The following is an 18,015-nucleotide window of genomic DNA, read 5'->3' as shown; positions in this document are numbered from 1 at the left end:
TTTATAACAAATTTGAAAAGCGGTCTGTTGACACATTATGTTTATCATATCATATATAATCTTACTTTTTTGTCGTTGAAATATCTATGACATACGAGTATAAATCAACAAAAAATTAAAGTAATTTTTTTAATTTATTATTTTTTTTATTAATTATCCGTCGCCCCTATTAAAAGCAATCGTAATTTGTTGTTTATTCATTAGAATGCATTTTAAAAAAAGGAAAAAAAAAGAATAAAATTTTCTATTTATATATTTTTTCTTTCATTACATGAAAATTATCGTCAATAATGATCTGAAATCAACAAGCGTTGTAATTTAATTGCAAGAAATTCTCAACTTTTTTATTAAAGTATACTTTACCATTGAATTTTATTGATGTGTACGAATCGATTATTTTTCTTTTGTGTAAAAATATCATGCTTGGCTGTATCCATCTGATGTAAATAACCACATTTTATAAAGTAAATTAATACAGAGTGTCCCACGAAGAAACGGACAAACTTTCAGAACATATCCTATTGGTGAACATTTTATGTAAACATAAATGTGGAAAGGTTTTGCTGTTTAGTTAAGGCTAGCGAAAAATTTTGCCCGGATTTCAGCTCTTCTAATAAAAAGAAGCCTTACCGTAATTTTTGGGACTCAAATTAAGGAGTAAAGTTGGTGGTTTCTTATGTTGTTTGAGCTTGGAAATAGAATAAAACATGTCTCAGAACTGTACCTCCAGTAGTTTTTTTTAGATATCCGACGTAAAACACAAATTCGGTGTAGAAAATTTTTTTTAGGTTTTTTTGTACAAGAGCTTTGTTAAATGACTAATAAATGTGGAAGATTTAATAACAAAATTTGTAGAGAACTTAATTCTGAGAAAATTAATGTAAATACAGCCAATAAAAACTTTTAAAAATCGATTTTTTATTGAAGCAAAACAAATGAAAAATTGACAGAAAATCATATTATTCGTTTTGTACCTAATAAACATTATTCTTAATATAAAAAAAACAAAACTTAAATTACATGGTATTATAAAATTGTAGAAATTTGGAATGTTCAAAAATAAAAAAGTGTACTGTATGTCTCTCCGCTGTTGTGTTATTTCAATTTTTAAAAATATTTTTTAAAACCTTACGGTAGTTTTTGTTTTATTATCCTAAATTTTTACCCTTTAGTTAAGGAGCAATTAGCAATGACGTTTTTTAAACATGTATTTTCTATTTACGTTTAAATACTTTTCAGCACTTAATTAAAAAAAAAAAAAAAATGTGTTATAGGAATTAAACGATCGTCCGACTATCTAAGCAAGTGTATTTGTAAAAACGAAACAATTATTCGATAAAATCTGTAGAAAATAATTGTAGTTGCGATGGAATTCAGCAAATCAATATGATTTAAAAAAAAGATTTACAGAATATTTTGACGTAGTATTAAATTATGTGTCCCAGCCAACTGACGTTAGCAATTATATGTCTAGACCCAGATATTCCTCCATAAAATGTGCATAAAAGTTTAATACTTGTAATATGCGCATGTAAATATAAATATATGTAAAATTTCAAAAATATATACCGGTATAAAAATATAATATTTTGTTTTAAAAATTATATAATTTAACAAATTAGAAAATTCAGCAAAGCAGTACTGTTATAAAAAATTGTATTCAACATTGATATACAGCGTTATATTGCGTTTAACGGCTGATGATTAAGAGATTTATTTTTCCTCCATTATTTTTTATTCCTATACAAAATGGCCTACGCTTAAAACATTATTTAGAAATAAAATATAATAAATAATTGCATAATGATAATAATGATAAAGTGTGTAGGTAACCATAAGGAAATATGATTTATCATTTATACTTAGTACTAGACTAAGATTTTGGTCATTTGTTGAGGTAAAGAAGCTGATTATCTGAAATTAGAAGAAACAATGAACGGCATGGGTGAAGTCCTACGCAAGAACTACCGCATTAAAATAAACAACAACAAAACGAAAGTAATGAAATGTAGTAGAAATAACGAAGATGGACCACTTAATGTAAAATAGGAAGAGAAAAGATAATGGAGATAGAAGAACTTTGTTGTTTGGGAAGTAGAATTACTAAAGATGGACGAAGCAGGAGCGATATAAAATGCCGAATAGCACAGGTGAAACGAGCCTTCAGTCAGAAATATAATTTGTTTACAACAAAAATTAATTTAAAGGTCAGAAAAAGATTTTTGAGAGTATATGTTTGGAGCGTAGCTTTATATGGAAGTTAAACTTGGACGATCGTAGTACCTGAGAAGAAAAGATTAGAAGCTTTTGAAATGTGGTGCTACAGGAGAATGTTAAAAATCAGATGCGTGGATAAAGTGACAAATGAAGAGGTGTTGCGGCAAATCGATGAAGAAAGAAGCATTTGGAAAAATATAGTTAAAAGAAGAGATGGACTTGTAGACCACATATTAAGGCATCCTGAAATAGTCACTTTAATATTGGTGGGACAGGTGGAAGGAAAAAATTGTGCAGGCAGGCAACGTTTGGAATATGTAAAACAAATTGTTAGGGATGTAGGGGGTATTTTGAAATCAAACTATTAGAACTAGATAGGGAATCTTGGAGAGCTGTATCAAATCAGTCAAATGACTGAAGACAAAAAAAAAATCTGAAATTAGATTTCTCACTTTTATTTTTCTTCTTATGTAAAATTAGAATAAAAATATTATTTTAGTAATTTTGATGATGGAAAACTACAAATTACAAAAATATAAAAGCTCATGAGATTCTACGTTTGATTTACATTTTTCTCTTATATTTATTATATTCTGTTACACCGAGTATGTCAAAAAGAACATCATTAAATTAAAAGCATATAAACATTTATTTAGATAAGATACAAATTCGGTTAAGATCTCGCATCAAATTTTACCTAGCATAGTTCATTAGTACCGCTGCGGTTTTGTGTGGAAATGAAGGATAAAATTAGATACATTTTTAGACATTCTTTTTTTGTGATGAGTCAACGTTTTACATTAGTGGCAAGGTGAACAGCCGTAACTGCCGAATATGGAGTATCGAAAACCCTCATAAAACTTTGCAGCACATTCGCGATAGCCCTAAGGTTTTTTGTGTCCTAAGCAAACAATGAACAACTAGGCGTCAACCGTAAATTGTATATTTTATCTAGACATGCTTCAAAATTTTATAAATCCTCAGACAATGATGACGCGATGAACGCCATTACTATCAGCAAAACGGAGCACCACCTTACTGCCGCTTAGAAATCTGAGATTTTCGTGGGTTTATTCTCAGGTCAGTGGGTTGATCGTGAATGCCCAATTGCATGGCCACCTCGCTCTCCAGATTTGACCCTGCTAGATTTTTTCTTGTGGGGTTTCATTAAAGATGGGGTTTATGTACCACCTTTGCCTGCTGATCTTGTTGAGCTAAAAATTCGAATAAACACCGCACCTGCAGAGATAACGCCCGATTTACTGACTACAATGTAGAGTGAAATCGACTTCAGGTGAATGTATGTCGCATTACGAATGGAAGCCATATCGAAACAAAGTGAATATAGGTTGACAAACTAGATGTATTTTTCTATGAAATGATACCTCAACCGAATCTGTAAGTTATCTCGATAAACTTTTATATTCTTTTAAAGTTGTGAAGTCCTTTTTGAATCATCCGGTAAGTGTTGCATGAAAACATTAAGTATGGATAGTAATAAAATGCAAAAGAAGAAAATTTTTGAATCGTTTAAACTAATTAAATATGCAAATTGTGATCGCCCACCTGTCGAGGAGGCGTTATATCCTAACTCAATAGTAAACGCTTACATATATATTTTTAAATCTATAAGAAATGATAGTCTATGATAAAATTTACTTGAAAAATAAGACCTTTAAGAAATAATTGTTAATCTTTTTTGACCTTTTATTAAATTAACCGTTTCAGCCAATCTCTTGGTCGCGACTAATGAACCTTCTGAATTTCGATTTGGTTTCTCATCTTTCTTTTCATTTAGTGTAAAGTGTGCATGAAACCTTTATATCGGTGTGGAAGGTATAAGGTTATAACAAATTACTTTTTTCTCTTCATTAACTAAATTAAAAATGTCATTAATTTACCAATTTTACAAGAAATGACCGCAACATTTCCAGTTTCTTTTAAAAATCGACTTATACTTGAAAAGTAGCTACTGTCTTATCTATTACGATTATTAAATACGAAAACTAAAAAAAATTGATTACATATATATGTGTGTGTGTGTATTGTTACGTTGTTTTACGTTTTTTCCTTCCTTGTACGAAGTAAAGCAAAATATTGTGATCGCGAAGAATTTCGGTTTTCAGATTTCAACGGAAATATCCATTTTGGCGTGACCTATGTACGTATCTATCTCGCGTAACTAAAAAACGATTAGCCATAGGATGTTGAAATTTTGGATTGTTGTAACATCTAGTTGTGTACCTCCCCTTTTTATTGCAATCGACTGAACCAAAAGTGTCCAAAAAATGTCCCAAAATCCAAAAACTTTTGATTTTGGGCGTTTTCTTAACTTCAGTAAATAAGCCCTCATTGAAAGCTTTTCAACGATATATTATAACTGGTACTTATTTTCGTTGGTTCCAGAGTTATAACCAAATAAAATTTTAGTTAATGAAATATTTGGATGTTAGAAGTGAAGAAGGCACATCGGTTTGAATCGGACTACATCTCTTTTTTTTTAATTTTTTTTTTAACTTTTTTTATGTAAATATATAATAATCATATATTTTTAATAATTATTAACTTCTGATTATAAAAACATTTTACGATAAATAATAATTCATTAATAACAATAAAAAAAGAATACGAAAAAATATCTGAAGTTATTAATGAAATAAAATTTTATGTACTTTTCATTTTAAAAAATGTGTATATGTAATTTAAAAGACTTACAAGGAACTCATATGGTTTCGACATCTGATTTTTTTGATTTCTAGTTCATATAATAAATTCAATTAATAATCGATTACCAAATGATCAGAAAAAAAAGTTGTATTTATTTAATTTGATATGTATGAATTCGGTTTACTTACCCGTAAGTGATGCGCATAAAGTCCAAATCCCTCCATGCATTGGTAACAAAAATACAGCTGTAAATGGATCCTTTTCATATACCTTCTTCACTGCTATCCTTATTACGTATTCATCCAAGTAATCTTCCACTTCTATCTGTAACAATATGTACTTTTATCTGTAATATGATTTATTTATTCTTTCGGTTTTTCATATATTTGTTATATTAAAACATTATGAGGGGATAAATGCTTTTTTTAGACCTTGAGCGTGCATTATCTGACTTATTTTTATGAGAATAATATGATGAATAAAATGATTGATTAAAAAATATTCAGTCTGTAATTAAATTGGAGATCGGTTTTGTTACAGATTTTTTATAGCAACACATTATTTTAGAATTGATATTTTATATTTAAAAATTTTGAAAAATTAAACATTTTCTATTCTTAGACTGATTAAACAATCTACAAATGCGTTTTCTTCGATAAAAAATATACTAATTAGATGTTATATTAATTCTGGTTGCTTTACTTTTATTCTAGTTTTTCTTATTTCTATTACTGATGTAAAACCCGTGTGATACATGAAGTATAATTCATCCCGTTACTGTTTTTTGAGAGCAATATGTTTTCTTTGCAGTCCCTCGGGCTTTTGTGTGAAACAGTATGCTTGGCTTATTGAAGAAGCCAACAGAAAATTACTTATTTCTTCATCATTTTCTTTAACAAACTTGGGTCTTTTTTAGAATGACTACTGTTTTCTAATTTCAATCCCAACGAGTGCTGTTTCAGGTCGCCTGCAATCATTTGGTTACGCAACCTTATAGACATTGTTCATACTATATTATTTTCAACTTAATCTACTTTTTCCTTCGCTCTGTTGTTAGAAATCTTTGTGCTTATTTAAATTGTATTTAATTTCTTCTACTTGTACCGGTGTATTTCGTCTATATTTCTCACGGTTGTGTATTCCTGTTGAAAGTTAAAAAAAATATATAGGTCATGTAACAAATCTTTAATCAATACCTCGGAAATTCTTGTAGTACATTAATAAAATTATCTTTTTTATCTAAAAACCGTAAGAATTTTTATTTATGTAAAATGAGTTAAACTCATATTCAAAATTGGAAAAAAGTTACTGTTTGGTAGGGAGTGTTGGTTTTGATAAGTTAGAAAAAGATATCTTAACATAAGTTAAGATAAGAAAAGGTTAGATAAGTATTGTATTTTTTAATGATTAACTTCAAATATTTTTGTTATGCATTAAAAATTCCAAACCTGATCGAAACCTTCCATATAAAAGACAGATGCTAAGGAGGAGGGCTTCAGAAATGAGTTTTTTAAGGGCGACAACGTATGCACATAAAACCGGTTTTCTAGGATATATGATTTTATGTATTTTAAAGATTTCAGATTATATTCAAGCCCCCAAGTGCTCTACATAACCGTTTAATAATTTATAAATTAAAAAAATTATTTACCATTAGATCCTTGGAGAGATTTCTCCTCATCGAGTTAGGAATTATCTCTTGAATTTTTGTATAATTCCACGATACATGTTCCCAGTGGTCTGTCATAATAGCTGCACATAACATAGCTGTCGCACAACTTGTTAAACCCAATGTCCCTAATAAAAATAATACATTGGGTTGTAACCCTCCACAACCTCCTTGATTGCCATTGTTACTACTGCTTTCCATTGTCAATTCATCTTAGTCGTCACTTTTCTCGTCGTTTGATTTATGTTTCATTTTGTTTTACGTGTTTATTTTTAAAGTAATTGAACGTTCCTTTGAATTCCCTGTAAACAAAATAAGAAACATTTTAATAAATAATGTTTATTGTATTTGCACAGTATATATATATTTCATCAGTAGGTCTTACTTATTTTACTTTATTTTAAAGAGTACATTTAAAAATTTAATTAATTCATTTGTCTACTTAAAAACCTTGAAAAATGTTTAAAATCGACTTATATATTACAACAGCGATTTTAATACAAAAATATTACTTGGAAGATAAGAAAGTCATTTGTAGAATTTGTTTTTTCTTCAAAATTATTTATTTATATGGTTGTATTAAGGCTTTTTTAACGATCGGCTTACTTCAACATCACGAAACATTTAAATATTAATTATATATATTAATACTAACATTTAAACAGGTGTGCCTTAACGACCAACATCAATCATACCACCACTTACGCAACACGTAACAGTTATTTTACGTCAGGTACCATTACATTACATCTTATTATTACTTACATTTATCGACTAATATAAATAAATAAATTAGTTTATTGATTAATTGACCTAATATAAATTCATTAACGATACATTAAATATATTTCATTTTTGTTGTATGTGATGTTATTATAGGCTACTAAGCATTTTATGTTTTAGCTATTCTAATTATACGAAAATAATAATAATAACCTATGTCCTCATGTATACGCGCATCATTTTAACCGAAATGATTGAAAAAATAGGCTTCGCGTCGTACATGGATTTTCAGGATGATGATGTAATCATTCAGTATTTATAAATCAAGCCATGTAGAATTGTGATACGTTTGTATCAGAATTCTACGTTGCTTTGTTTTGGCGAAAAATCTAAATATAGTGAAATAAAATAATTTAGATAAAACAAAAAACTTAGCTATACCGTTATTAAAAAATTAAACTCTTATCAATGACGTGGTGCCAGACGTTTAACGGAAGCTGTCCTTTGCTTTGTTTCGCACATAGTCTGTTTTTATTTCATGCGAAGACTTTTTTCGATATTTTGTTGATTTTATGATCAGTTTTTATTCTGACAACGACCGTTCAGTACGATAACGTTTCGTGTACAGTACTACAAAATGAGTGAAAAAAAAACTTCATTCACAGTTGCAGAGAAGTTACACGTTATTGCTTTTGCAAAGGAGCATGGAAATCGTGTTACAAATAGAACATTCGATACAGCAGAGTTCTGCATTCGTGAGTAACGAAAGAACGAAAACAAATTTCTCGTGCCCAATAAAATCAAGAGAGCATTTCGGCAGAAAAATGTGAAATATGTAGAAATAGAAGAAAAACTTGCACGAATATGGAGTTTACGTTAATTTTGTTACGCGATTTTTACAGAAATGGGAAAGTCCTTGAAATCGCCAGTGAATTAAACATCGGTAGGGATGAATAAAAAGCTAATCTTAACCGGGTACGCTGATTTCTGTACTTTTTGTCATTCGAAGAAGGTCGGCAATACCACAGCGTCTACCAGGAACATACGAAGATAAACTGATAACGTTTCAAAATTATGTCAAATTTACGGAAAAGGAAAAAAATATTCCCTAAACTAAATCGGGAATGCGGACCAGACAACCGGTGGACTTTCGAAATGTCCCATCGACAACAACAATTTGAAGTGTAGATGCAAAGAATATTCGGTTACGAAAAATTAAACTTGTTCTGTCATCCGGACAATACTTTGAAACGGGAAAGATGTCCAACCAATATTATGGTACAAGCACAAGAAAGGAGTAGATGCATTATGGACTGGATTAAATGTGTCTGGAACCGTCGACCAGGTGCTTCATGAAGAAACTTTTCCGTACTTATAGTGAACAGTTTTAGGAGTTATGCAACCGATGTTGTAAAGAAGACAGATAGCTGAAAAGCGGCGGGCCAACACGACACGCCACTACATCATCTGCTAAAATTAAGAAACTGTCTTTGATACATCTGTATTTTACCTTTCTTACTAATCTTAGTGGATTATTGCGGCTTGGTCATAAATACCTGATGAGTTGATTAAAAGGTCGTTCACGGAATTTTTTATTTTGAACGCTCGCAGTGGGAGTGTGTGTATTTGTAAGTAAACATAATTGTTGAACTCCTCAGATTCTTAGCTCTGAGGAGGTCTGATGTTGTTATAGATGTATAGATAGAATAGCAACCCGATGGTTAGAGGCCCGCCTGGGTGGTGCTTACTTCGCCAAAATAAGTTTTGGCATCGAGCCCTGTTAACTTAGATATTCGCTGTTAGGATGAGGTAGATGTTTGGAGAATTCTTTGTTGGGGCTGCGGTATAGAAGGGTGTAGACATTGACTTCGCTCCTGAAAGCGGATCAGAGCAAAGAGAGCTAGGGTTTGTTTTAGTAGAGGCTTATTAAATTTCTGAATCTATTTCTTGATTTTTAAGTAAATCAAGAGGACTTGAGTAAATTGAATTGTAAAACAAAATTGTCGTTGCGATCAACACTTGTTTTGTTGGTATGAGAAGAGTATTTTTGGTGTTTAAAGACTAAATCAAATAATAATTTGAATGCATAGTCTAATTGAAGTTAATTATAGGAAGAGTTTTTGTGTGAAACTCTCAGTTTTAGAGGAAAGCGCAGGGATCGTGCTTCCGCGAATCGGTTAATTTGATAGTTGAGGGTTGTAAGTTAAGGTAGGTGGTATGGTTGGAAGAGGCCATACGAAGGCTGTGTCAATACACTGATGGAAGTTTGCCGAGGCATTTGCATCGGTGACATCTAACCGAGGCCAGAGTGATGACTGTGTTGCGTTATCAAATTTAGAGAGTCTAAAAGAAGATCTCCGGTCAGGCCATCAGGGCTAGGAACGGAGGGGGATGGCAACTGGAGTCGTTATAAAGCGGGTGTCTTCCCCTACGACGGTCAGTATGCCTGTAAGTGATTACGAAGATAATTGCAAATCTACGGATGACGGAAACTCTAGCACTGATGGGAGTAATCAAGGTAAATGCCTAATGAATTTATATGCTCATATAGTATAGACCAGTAGCTCCCAAACTTTTCCGAGTCGCGGCGCCCTTTTTCAATTAAAATTTTCCCACGGCGCTCTACCCTAAGTAAAACTATGACTACTCGTAAGTAAGATATAAAAATAAATAAAACTCTTCTATCTTCATTTTTATTTTACTTTATTAACATTATATTAATAATTATAAATGTCTTGGATCAATTAATTATGAAGCTGTTAACAATATTTCGCGGCGCCCCTGTGAAGAGGCAGCGCCTCGAGGCGCTGCGGCGCACAGTTTGGGAATTACTGGTATAGACTGCTTTAGTGACATTATGCAAATAAATAATATTACTGTACATTCAGTTTTCTTTGGTGATTTTGCTAAAATGAAAAAAAAAAAAATTTTTTTACTTTTTTTTCCAAACCAGTGCACTTGGTACATTGGTATATAGAAAAATATTTTGATTAACTCCTGAAAAATCTGTAAGTTGTCGCTAATAATTTATGCATTGTTGGCTACTAACAAATAAGAAATACGTAATAAAAATACTAGTAGCGTATGAAAAATGCCATGCCTGATCGGGATTCGAACCCGGGATCTCCTGATGAAATCGAGACGCTACCACTCCGCCACTGAGTTTAGCTTTTGTTTGAATAAAGAATTACTCTTATACGCTAGGGAATAACAAGTGATTATGAGAACGGAGCATCAGTGTACACTAAAAAAGAATACGTCCGGACCTTGCGTAAAATAAATGTTGAAACGATTTTCCGATGAGTGAAATTAACTGGAAGTAATAAAGATGGTGGTTTATAGACATAATTGCTGTGCTTAGTAAACCCTGTTATTGGCGCCCGAGGTCGGTCATTTCATGTTTACAAATAATTTAAAAGTGTTTTTTTTTTTTTTTTTTTTTTTAATAAAATCGACCGAATTGTTTGAATAGTCATTACTTTCAAATAAAATTAAATAGAATAAAAAAGTAATTTTCTATCTGAGACGCAGTCGGTTAATAATTGAACGAAATTAAAAATAAATTAAATAGTTTTAATAACTGCAGTATTTTATATATATATATACTGTACTAGCTGTTCAGCCAGGCTCTCCGGGCGGGTTGTCCAAGAGGGCGGCGTCTCGGAATCGGATTATTAGGTGTCCAAAATTGATTACCTCTTATGTAAAAATATTTTTTTTTTTTAATTATAAAAATTGATGTAACGAAAGTTAAATTAGAAATTGATACTAACGAATCCATATTTTCCCCTAGTGATCGGTACATTCCGGTGCTAAGCTAAGAGGACGCACACTAACCACCGACATACATACACACACACACACACACAAATCCTACATATATATATATATAATATTCAATTCTTGAATTGATTGTTATTAACAGGGTTTGGAAAGTCACGGTATCGTCCTCAACAGCTTCAAGAAAATAAAATTTTAATCGAGCAGGTAATCGTCAAGAACAGTGCGCTTATAAAATAACTATGTTAGAATTATGAGGACTTGTTTTGTTCTGTTCACCGCTTTAACTCCCCGAAGGGATCATTAATTATTAAATTAGTATTCCTAGTTTTGATTGTATGCGGACAAAAATTGTATAAGAAACATACATTTCTTGTAAAATATAAGAAATAATTGAATACACTTAATAGAATATTTTATTATATCACTATTGCATTATGCAAGTAAAATAATTACTGTTTTTATTTTACCTCTTGTTTTTTTTTTTCTTTTCTCCTACATTATTTACGACTATATCAAGATTAAGCATAGTATTATAAATATTGCCAACGTTCTATAATTTATTTCCTCTAACCGATTTAAACTGGTGATAAAAATGCTTTCTACTAATTAAAATCTCTAATATCGTTGTCTGGTAATTGACTGGAACTTAAAATAAACTTAGTCCTACTTTTCCGTGTAATAATAAATTTAGATTAGACATAGGAGGGAATCTCTTATTAATACCTCAGCCTATAACGTTTTATTTTTTTGTATTTTAAATACTATGGTTTTTCTCAATCATTTATCCATAAATATGTGTAAAATGTGGCTTACAAAATTATATATTGTAAAATTTACAGAAGGAAAACCAACAAAAAAAAATATTTATATTATTTTAAAACAGCTTGCCTTAAATCCTTTATTAGATTTTTTTTGTACAAAATATATTTCTATTAATTATAAATATATAATTTTAAGGATCTTCTCGAAAAATTCTCTCTAAACATTTCATCGTGCATTAGTGATCGTATTTGTGGACCCACAAATATTCCTTCTTTAATTTTTGCATCGCTAATTTTAGACTTCTGTTTTAAGTACATGAAACCAGAAGTATTGCCCATGACCTTGACGAAATTCTTCATTAATCCTAGTTTTATATCTAACGAAGGTAGATACACATTTTTAGGATTACATATGTTTCTGTTCAAGTATGAGTGATTCGCGTTTAGACCATTCTTTTCTAATGAAATGTTTTTTTTTGTCCCTACTATTCCATTCGCACAAAAAAAACAACAGTACTTCGTGTACCCAAGAGTAAGCGCAGTTACTTTCAAATCACCACAAATATTCCATTCATACACTTCAAATTGAAGCTTTTCCAATATAAATTTAAAGTTTTCATATGTTTCTTTCATATGTTTGAACCACAGGTACTGTGGAAATTTATTGCCATTATGTAGAAGCACAGCTTTTAAGCTAACTTTAGAGGAATCGATGAACAAGCGCTATTCTGTTGGGTTACGTTGATTATAAAGTGTCTCCAAAAGAGAAGAAATTGGATATCACGTCAATTGACAGGCAGCCAGCCACATAGAGAATCGTTTGAAAAATTTTCAGAACCTTTTGAAACGTTATCAAAATGTAGGTGAATTATATTGAAAATAAGCATATTTCTATAAGTATAAATACGGATTTGAATACTGGATAGTTGATACCGGCGTACGCGTACTTTAGTGATCGGGGTTCAGTTAACTACGTCTCAGGAATGGTCGGTCTGAGTACAAGATTACAACTTATTTACATACATATTATCCTCATCTCATTGGGATGTGGAGGGGGGGTTGCTTATTGTTCACTAGTTTTTGATCTGATTTCGAAGACAGTAGTTCTAAGATTCAAATCCTAGTAAAGGCAGATACTTTTATATGGATTTGAATATTAGATCGTGGATACCAGTGTTCTTTGGTGGTTGGGTTTCAATAAACCACACATCTCAGGAATAGTCGACATAAGACTACGACTCACACTCATACATATCATCCTCATTCATCCTTTGACTTTGAAGTTAATACCACCATAATACCTTATGGTGGTTCCGGAGCCAAAACAGGAAAATAGAAAGAAAGAAAAAGTTGGACAGATTGCAACGCACACGTTAGGAAAAAATGTGTAATATAAAAAAACATTTATGTTACATAAAAAAAAACGATTTATTAGATTTCATTACTTTTATACTTATCCTAGTATAATTTATTTTAAGTAAAATCAAAATATATAATATGATTTTGCTGAAATAAAATTATCAAGCACTGCTAAAATATTTACAGTCGCAGTCTTTTGTAATGGTTATTTACTTTTTGATATGGAATTTTATCTCAAATAGAGTCAACTGGATTAATATTCTTAGTCATTAGTGTTTTCGTTCTTTGAGGTAAAATTAACGGCATTGTATAATAAATTATTAGCTTTACCAGAATTTTTCTAAGTATTATAAATTTATATGCGAAAAAAAACGGAGGAATTCTTGTTACTTATTGTCAATTTGTTTGATCATAATTTTTTGAATTAGAGTTTTTTTTACTTCATAACAGCCTGTAAGAAAGAAAGTCCCCTATTCATAAACACATCCATCATAGTTTACCGTTAATATCTTCATTATAAACTTCCATGTTTTTATTGTTTACATATTAAACAATCAATTTTGTAAAATCATTATTTCTTTATTGATAAAATTACTGTTATTACAAGAGTTATTGTTCTCTGAATATTTTATAAGCTTTAGCCCTTCAAGTTGTAACATGGGTATCGATCAACCTGGTTTGTTTTTCTGGCGTTATTAAAAACTTTTTTTTTTTTACGTATCGTCGGATAAGGTTATGAACCTTTAAAAATGAAATTTATCTTGATAAATTCATTACAATTTAAAAAAAGAAAATTGATCTATTCTCGTTTATTTACATTACTGTAAATATGTTTATACATATACATATATACTTCATTTTATTTAAATCATTTTTATCGTTGGACTGCCCGGTGAGATTTAGTTTACGAATTTTTGTAACCCTCTTGTTGTGGAATCCCTGCATTTACCCCTTTTCTCCCTTAAAAGTCATGTCATGGTTATCTGTTGCTTTTTTTAATTATTAAATAGTACGGGGGAATCCTTCACGATTATACTTTGTAAATATATGTGTTATGATTCGATATTTATATATTAATACGTAATTTGTGTAATCTATTAACCTTGGTTTTTCTGTTGACACTAATAGCTTTTATATTTATTAGTACGTAAACTTGTTGGAATTTTTATACGAACACAAGACTGCGATTAAAAAGGGAATCGTTTCTTCATCTTAATTATGAAATTAATTAGTACTTCATATTTATATTGTTGTAAAACTGGTGCTATTTAATAATATACACATGTTTGCTTGATAGCATGTAAAATTCATTTAAATTGATTGTGAATACGATAAAAATCTTACATAATTTTGATTACAATTGATGACTCCAAGAAAAAAAAAACGTGTTAACAAGGTGCTGCAAAAATTCCCACCGTATACAAACTCGTCGGTTCCTCCCCCTACCTGATTCTGTTAGAGTTAAGTTCTGAAAGTTTGTAATTTAGCCCCATTTTACTAAGTTGAATGTGGCTTTTATAATTTATAAAAATTTTTATTAACAAGTAAACACGCAACTTAATTTCGGTATTTTAGATCACATTACTTTTTAAATTAGTGAACAAATTTTTGATCTTCTAACTTTATATAAACTGATTAAAAAATAAGCGGTATTCATTTAATTTGATGTGTTTTTGAAATCATATTGTAAATTTGATTTATTTGTTTGTAATCTTTTAAACTCTTGTAGACTTTTCCTATATAATAGTGATATTAATATTGTGCAAAAGTATGCGTAACATGGTTAAATTTTCATTAATAAAGGAATTTTTCATCCAAATCTATTAGGAATATTTTGATGTAACGAGGAGTTTTGGCAATAGTACTCTGAAACTGTCGAATAGTACCCTGAAACTGTGCAATTGACTATGGAAATGGAGGAAGTCTACGCAGCCATGACGAATTGTGCAAAGTCATAAGTAAATGTTATATTGCACTTTTTATATGTCTCACTACTAAGGCAATTAATTTAGAATTTCTCTCAGATTTGAGAGTTTTATCAATGATAGATTAATTTTTTCTGTCAGGAGAGGATGGGTTAAATGTGTCGTACTGCCCCTTAGGCGGATCTACCGCTGCTAACTAAAAGAGTACTACGTAAGATTCTCATAAAATATACTATTATTCAAGACTAAAAGTAGTTCTAATTACAACAAAATATCTACACAAAAACAAAAACAGCAACCAATATTGCCTATTCTCTCTCACGAGGCAATCGTTTTTTTAGGTGTTAAGCCGATTGATATCTTTGCCATTAAGCGGTAATTGCAATATAATACCAAAAATATGGATGGAATGAATCTTCTGATGATCATTACACGTATGGTATTTCCCGATTGTGAAAGGTTTTTGAGTTTCTAGGTGGGTTCCCCCAATCGGCACATCTCAGTTTCTTTCTGGACATGTTCTTTTAGAAATAAATTGGCTTGGTTGGCGTAGGTTTATGCCCGAAATCTAGAGTCGATGATAATGCGCGCTATGTCATGTGTATTTGCCCATAGTACGAAGCTGAACGTACTAGAATAGTTAGAGAACTTGTGAGAATTAATCCTCACTTAGATTTGCAAGTCAGTTGGAGAATTCAAAGAGAATGATGATAGCTTCCTAAGATTTCTGATCCTCCAAAGGGTGGCTGAAGGGGTTTGACGCTCTAATTATTATAATAGTAACCCGGGTTGCTGGGGCGCTTACTTCGTCAATTGGCTCGAGCCCCGGTTAGTTAAGCAGCTCGTTTAATTCTTCTGTGATAAAGCTGTATGTAGAAGGGGAGAAGGCGTTAAACTTGCTTCTGGGAGCAGACCAGACTGGAAGTGTGATGTATTGGGGGCTCAATGATGGAGCTGATGTGGAGGGATGAAGACTTCCGAAAGCGGACCGGATTGGAGCTAGAATGTGTTAGGAACTTTGTGATAGAACTGCGATCTGGGAGATGAAGGGTGATGAAGATTGACCTCACCCCAAAAGCGGGCCAGATTGGAGTTAGTGTTTGTATCCTTGTAAAAATTTCTTAATTGTCTTCGATGAAATGTATCTGAAGTATTAATAGAATAAAATTGTCGTTGCGGTCAAAAATTATTTAAGAGGGATGAAGATGGAATTTTAGATTTTTATAGTAGACTCCAATAAACGTATGTATTTAATAGAGCAGTCTTTCTTTCTTTTTCCTATTTAGCCTCCGGTAATTACCGTTCAGATAATACTTCAGAGGATGAATGAGGATTATATGTATGAGTGTAAATGAAGTGTAGTCTTGTATAGTCTCAGTTCGACCATTCCTGAGATGTATGGTTAATTGAAACCCAACCACAAAGAACAAACACCGGTATCCACGATCCAGCATTCAAATCCATGTAAAAATAACTGACTTTACTAGGATTTGAACGCTGGAACTCTCGACTTCCAAATCAGCTGTAAGACGCGTTCACCACTAGACCAACCCGGGTTGGTCTAGTGCAGTCTAGTTTGAATTTTATTTTATAAATAAATAATTTGTTCCTTTGGTGTTACAGTAGGCGCAGGGATCGCGCTTCCGTTAAACGGTTAATTAGTTGAGAGGATGACAAATTAGAGTAGTTGAGCAAATTTTTCTTGGAAGAGGTCTCATAAAGGGGTTAGCAAAATAAAGTTAAAATCGATGGAAATTTCAACCGAAGAATTTGCATAGATGACATTCTGAGGAGGCCAAACTGATGACGGTGATATGTAATCAGATTTAGAGGGTCTATAAGATGACCTCCGGTGAAGCCATCAGAGCTAGTAAGGAGGGGGTGGTGTGACGACCGGATTCGTCACAAGGCGGATGTCTTCTTCTTCGGGGTCAGGATCCTCCTGTTCCTTATGATTTTAATTTATTCTGTTTCGTGTTTTCCTCTTAATAACGGTTATAATTTTAATTTAAAGAATTTATTGTAATAAATATAACGGTAAAGCGAACCCCAATTTTTGATGAGCATAATGCAAAAAAAAATTATGCATCATATATTCGAAAAAGTATAAAGTTGAAATGCCTCAAATATTATTATAAACGACCGATCAGACAGAATAAAAATTCGGAGTAGATACAAACCCATCTTCTATTTAAACTGAAAGTGATTTTATAACTTTTTATTTTTAGGGAAAAACCATTTCAGCTTATACGTATCTGAATGATATTATCCCCATGATCAAAATATAAAATTTTTATGTTAGAAAGAGAAATTATTAATGTTAATATTATTCACTACATGGGAATTCTTTAGGCGGTGGATATTTTCAACAGGGAGGAGGAGGTGGATCAATATTAGGAAACTACTTAATAAAAGGAATATTTCAAATTTCGCGGTAATTTATCAAGAGTTCACTTAAACCTATTCATAAATAATGTTTTTATATTGAAATTAATATTAATTTTAAAAATAGATTTCATTTTTTTTTGTTTGGATCTATAACGGTGAGATTCGTTTTAATATTTAATAATTTATGCGATAGAAAAATTTGTGTATATTTCGTATTTTCTCGTAGTTTCCGATCCTTAGAAAAATAAAAGAAAAAAATAATTTTTAATAAACGTAACAAAATGATAGTAATTAAAAGCTGAAAAGTACCAACCAATTTTTGTTTTTTTTTTCTTCTCTTCTACATTTATTAGATTTTTTCACAAGTTTATCTGTTTTATTTTTTCCTTCCAAAGAGTTTAATCGTAAATTATTATCATGGTTTTCCCCTGAAATAGCCGAAAAGTTTTTTAGAATTTCTAACTAGATTTTTGTGTTACCGCATTAGAAGTTAAGTGAAAGCGACATTGAAATCAGAGTACGC

At 31.1% G+C, this 18,015-nt stretch overlaps 2 protein-coding genes across 8 annotated transcripts in view; one reads left to right on the top strand and one right to left on the bottom strand.

The window, feature by feature from the left end:
• LOC142329798 (protein HGV2-like) overlaps positions 1-18,015 on the top strand; it is a 169,743-nt gene that overhangs the window by 139,700 nt on the left and 12,028 nt on the right. The gene's annotated exons all lie outside the window — the stretch shown is intronic.
• The window catches only part of LOC142329799 (uncharacterized), a 156,034-nt gene that overhangs the window by 131,279 nt on the left and 6,740 nt on the right, over positions 1-18,015 (bottom strand). The window contains exons 2-3 of the mRNA XM_075374613.1: positions 6,536-6,855; positions 5,073-5,208 (exon numbers count right to left, since the gene is read on the bottom strand). Coding sequence (XP_075230728.1) covers positions 5,073-5,208; positions 6,536-6,754 — 355 coding nt within the window. The 5' untranslated portion in view covers positions 6,755-6,855. The remainder of the gene's footprint in view (positions 1-5,072; positions 5,209-6,535; positions 6,856-18,015) is intronic.

This window comes from Lycorma delicatula, chromosome 9, assembly GCF_047948215.1.
Source record: "Lycorma delicatula isolate Av1 chromosome 9, ASM4794821v1, whole genome shotgun sequence".
Lineage (NCBI taxonomy): Eukaryota > Metazoa > Arthropoda > Insecta > Hemiptera > Fulgoridae > Lycorma > Lycorma delicatula.
Note: the sequence above shows the minus strand (reverse complement) of the source record. Positions and strands in the feature narration are given on the sequence as shown.